This window comes from Maylandia zebra, linkage group LG12 (genome assembly GCF_041146795.1).
Source record: "Maylandia zebra isolate NMK-2024a linkage group LG12, Mzebra_GT3a, whole genome shotgun sequence".
In the NCBI taxonomy this organism is placed as follows: Eukaryota; Metazoa; Chordata; class Actinopteri; order Cichliformes; family Cichlidae; genus Maylandia; species Maylandia zebra.
Genome location: NC_135178.1, coordinates 8,001,080 through 8,005,786, shown reverse-complemented (window position 1 = coordinate 8,005,786; position 4,707 = coordinate 8,001,080). Strand labels below are relative to the sequence as shown.

The window sequence follows — 4,707 nt, the reverse complement described above, 5'->3', positions numbered from 1 at the left end:
TCTCCTTTAGTTCCACGCTCTTTTGCTTGTTTTCCTTAATTAGGAAGACAACCTGCTCTCGGGCTTGTCCAAACTTGATTCCCCAACCCTCATTAATAATATTTATGTCGGGCTGGCGTTTTTGTCTTTCTTCCAGGTTCTTATTTTGCGCTTCCATCTGTCTACACTTCTCCTCCAGTTGAAGTTTCTCTTCTTCAATCTGTTGAATTTTATTCTGGAGATGGTAGTTTTCCTTCTTACTGTCATGTAATGCCCTTTGGACGGCTAAGAGGTCATTTGGGGAAATTGGCCGGCCACGACAGGAAGGAGAAGCGGCGTAATCTTTTTGCCTTGGTTGGTGTCTTGTTGGATACATGTTGAAGGTTGTACACGACAACTCTGAAAAGGTTTCCAAAAGTTTCTGTGGTGAACGTGTGAAGGCTGCAAACACAAATGCTGCGAAGACACGAACTAAAAAACTGCTGTGTGTCACCCCTGTTTAAGGAAAAACTTCAAAGGATCGTGTAGTGACATCATAACTCCGTGAGCCAATGAGATTGTCATGTGACATTTTGGAATGGGGATATTTTTTTTTAAACCGTTTTCAAATTTAACTTAATATTTGACTGTTTCTTAACTGACCTGTTTAGCTGATTAAGAAATGAATTGAAACGAGCATCACTAACGTTATATAACAGACAACAGAAAAAAAACAGTTTTTTTTCTAAGTAATAGAGGTATAATACATTTTTTAAATTTTTTTTTAAATTATCCTACTTTTTATAAGAGGGAACATTATTTAAAGAATATGTATTTAATTGGAAAACTCTCTATTCGTCTAAAGGCTATAACAAGAAAGGTGAGCTTCCTGCTCAAAAATGAAATGACCAAAATAAATGGAGCATTTCTCTGCAATTACAAACTCTGTGTAAACAATCTTGGTTTCAAAATAAGGCTAATGCTGGTGAGATGTCATCACAGGTGTAAATATTACTGCAGATGTTACTATGTCAAAGTTTCACAACTGTCTTATGTTTATTTATGTAGGCAAGACCTACTTTTCACTTTTTTGCTTTGCTATATGTTCTTGAGTGTATTAGTTTGCCAGCAGCACGAACATGTACTAGTGTCAATAATAATAGTACGGTGGATTAGAAAACCTGCTCACAAGTTGAATAAACATCCAGGATTGTTTCATCATTTTCATTCAAAACCAATATTTGAGTCAAAATGAGAAAGTTGTTTGTGCTGTCTGATGAAGAAGAAGCAAAATAAAGTGCAGTTTTGATGTAGATGATGTTGTATACAAACTAGAAGAGGAAGATAGTAGGATCTCTGTATCATGCTTTGTCACTTTGTACCATGTAATTCTTTCTATTTCCACCAGGGGGTGTTTTCAGAGGTGGTAGGTGGTAAAAGAAGAGGTCAGCAGGAAGATGGCGAAGAGCGACCAAAGACCAAGAAAAAGAGGCAGTCAGGCAAAGATGAAGAGTATTATATCCCTTACAGACCTAAAGACTTTGACTCTGAGAGAGGGTGAGGCATTAAACTGTTGCATCTGTTTCTTTAAAAAATGTGAATGGCTTTGTGTTTTATGCTGTTTTGTCCTGTGTTATGCGTCGACAGGTTGAGTCTCGGTGGAGAGGGCAGTGCTTTTGAACAGCAGGCCTCTTCAGCTGTCCTTGATCTCATGGGAGATGAAGGCGATCGCCTTAACCAGCAGAAGAAAATGATGAAATGGTACAAATTTCCCTATGTTTGACTCAGTATCCACCAAATGGTCATTTCAAACTATAATTTAAAGTCTTTTTTCCCCCTTCTTTTTTTAGGGACCGTAAGAGGAAGCGTTTTGTGAGAGAAACGGGAAAAGAAGACCAGAAGAAGAAGATCAAAACAGACAGCGGTCAGGTTATCAGTAACAAGAAGAACAGGAAGAACTTGTATCCTTCCAACAAAAAGCTTCTCTGTGTGCTGCTCTCAATGACCCTCTTCTCTACTCCTATGACAATATTAAGCTGTACTGTGAAGATGTTGTATCACTTGACAACATGTCCACATGTCAGTTATGAGGAGTGAAGGAAAAAATACAAGATTGATGATACAGGATCTGGATCAGATGGAGAAACAGGCGGAGGAGGCAGAAAGCCAGCAAGAGGTAGGAAGGCATCAAAATGAATAGCACAAACATGTTAAATATAGAACATCAGCCACCATGTTTTAACTCAACTCTAAAGGTAAATACTTCAAGTCCCTCTTCCAGCCTTGCGAGCTATAACCTCCAACCTCTTTGTTGTGTCGTGCCTCTCCCAGGTCGTGGCCGTGGCCGACGAGGTCCAAACGTACAGAGCTCCGGTGACCACAAAGCACGCTCGGAGCTGAAAACAAAGGATCAGATCATGAAGCAGCGCAAGAAAAAGCAGAAGCACCAGTTCCTGCAGGGCGGGGGGATGAGGAAGCTCCGCTCCAAGAACAAAAAGTGGCTCGGAGAAGTTAAAAAGTCAGGTTTTGGAAGGGGTGGCCATAAGAAAGGCAAGCTGAGGAAGAAACTGGGAGGAGGACAGAGGGTTGATGGTGTGGAGGACATCACGAGGAACTGGGTGATAAGCGTCAGAATCATCTGAGAACATCACCAAAGATTTTCCTGGCGCTTTGTGTGACTGTAGATTAAGGAGAAAATCATTTGTGAATCTTTACACTGCAGAAATGCACGTCACTTCTTCCTTGATGGCCTGCTGAACTCTGCGTTTGCCACAGAGTTATGTTTAATTATGATCCACTAACCTGGATTTACTACTTGTAAGCATGTTGGCAGTCTAATAAAAGTGTTTTGGAGTACTGAAATATGTCTTATCAAAATGGTAAAATACAGATATTAAATATTGTGTGCTTAATTTGCAGTTAGTTTCAAAAATCGTCTCGCCCATCTTTTCTTAAAATAAGAGGTGCTCTATAAAAATGACATTAAATTCTGTAAACGTGCTCTATTTGCAATTATTTATCATTACTGTTGTCCAAGTGGTCTCATTTCAAAGTTGAAAGCGAGCATCGGAACGGGCAAGAAAGGCGACTTTTAATTGACTTTGAATGTGTTGTGGTTACTGATATCAGATGGGCTGGGTTGAGAAACTGGCTTAGAATTCCTCTTGCCTTCAGCATGGCCACGCCCCTCTGACTTCTGCAATCAACAAGGCATTTTTACCCAGGGAAATGTTTATTTCGCTTTTCAGTTTGGACTGTTCTCTGTAAATTCCTGAGAAAATTTGAGAAGATCAGGAGTGTCTGAAAAACGTAAAACAGCCCATCTGTCACCAACAGCAATGCTGCCTTCAAAGTCACTTAAATCACCCTTTTTTTTTTTCTGGCATGTGATTGGCTGATTAGATATTTGCATTCACAAGCAGCTGAATAGGTTAGTGCAGGGGTCAGCAACCTGCGGCTCTTTAGTCCTTTTAGTGCGGCTCTGCGTGGTTTGGGAAAATAAATTATTTTTTTAAGTAATTAGCTGAAGTGTATTTTATTTATGTTAGTTCTTTTTTAACTTGTAGTTCTAAATTGGAAGATTACTGTGATATTGAAATATAAATATAAAATTATATTCTATTACAGTTTTTTCTGAATGCCTAAGCACATTTTTTGTAACTATTGGCTAATTTTGCAAAACTCTTCACACAAATAAGAAAACCTGTCACCCAATAATCAAAACATTGTAGTTCTCTTGCAAAAGCAAACACAGCTAGATTAACTCTTCACACCTTCGTAAAAATGGTGTTTCCGTATCAAACAGTACACACAAGCCATCATCTACTAAGCACACAATGCGCCAACTGCACACTGATGGTATGAATACAAAACACATCTGGCTTTTGCTTTCTCTGTGCACAAGGTAGGCTATGTCAGTTTGAGCTCATACTTCTGTCATAGATCCATAAGCATAGAGGGATCCAAACTTCAAGTACTGGTGTACTTGAAACACATCAAAACAAACACAAGTGTTCATTTCCAAGTATAGGATTATTTGCAATCGCCATAATGACTATATGGGTTACTTGGTCTGCAGTGAACATGCTTCCTCTGCCCCCAGCATCTGGTCATCTAGCAATTCTGTAAAGTAACAATTTCAGTATTTTTACATCAATGGTATTGGTGTGTTTCTCATTGGCATATGGCAGTGCTACAAATCTTTGTGCGAAGTGACTGTACTAACCGATTCTCATTTCAAGATGTCCTTATGGTACTTGCTACAGTGTAGCGGCTCGAGTTAGGCTGGACCCGTTGGCCAGCTACCCTCAGGGTCATTCCACGGTTGATTACATGGTTGATTACATGGTCCACTATTGTCATCAGCAATTCTATTTCTTACTCTTCCTACCCTTCCTCTCCCCCCTCCTCATCTTCCTCTCCCCCCTCCTCGTCTTCCTCTTGCTCCTCCTTGTCCTTGTCGTCCTCTTCATCCTACTTCTTCACCTCCACGTCCTCTTCCTCGGCCTCCTCTACTTCTCACTCTTTCTGCTCCCTCCATTGTACTCCGCACACACAGCTTACCTGTATTATAGTGCTTAGGCTGATTGCAAAGTGAACTAATTATCTAAAAAAGTTTTCACATGTGAAAGTGTGCCAGACAGTTGGCAAATTAGTGTTAATGATAGCCATACATGTGTATACTTTTGCTAGGAGTGTGTTGGAAATTTGGTAATTGAATGTTGTGCAGTGAATTGTGCCTACCGTTTT

At 39.9% G+C, this 4,707-nt stretch overlaps 1 protein-coding gene across 1 annotated transcript; it reads left to right on the top strand.

The window, feature by feature from the left end:
• The first annotated feature begins 633 nt into the window (after positions 1-633).
• Positions 634-2,958, top strand: LOC112434157 (ATP-dependent RNA helicase DDX54-like). The gene is made up of 6 exons (XM_076890647.1): positions 634-838; positions 1,367-1,515; positions 1,606-1,719; positions 1,809-1,919; positions 2,043-2,134; positions 2,290-2,958. The coding sequence occupies exons 1-5, from the start codon at positions 788-790 to the stop codon at positions 2,053-2,055; spliced, it is 438 nt and encodes a 145-aa protein (XP_076746762.1). The 5' UTR covers positions 634-787; the 3' UTR covers positions 2,056-2,134; positions 2,290-2,958.
• The last annotated feature ends 1,749 nt before the right edge of the window (positions 2,959-4,707 follow it).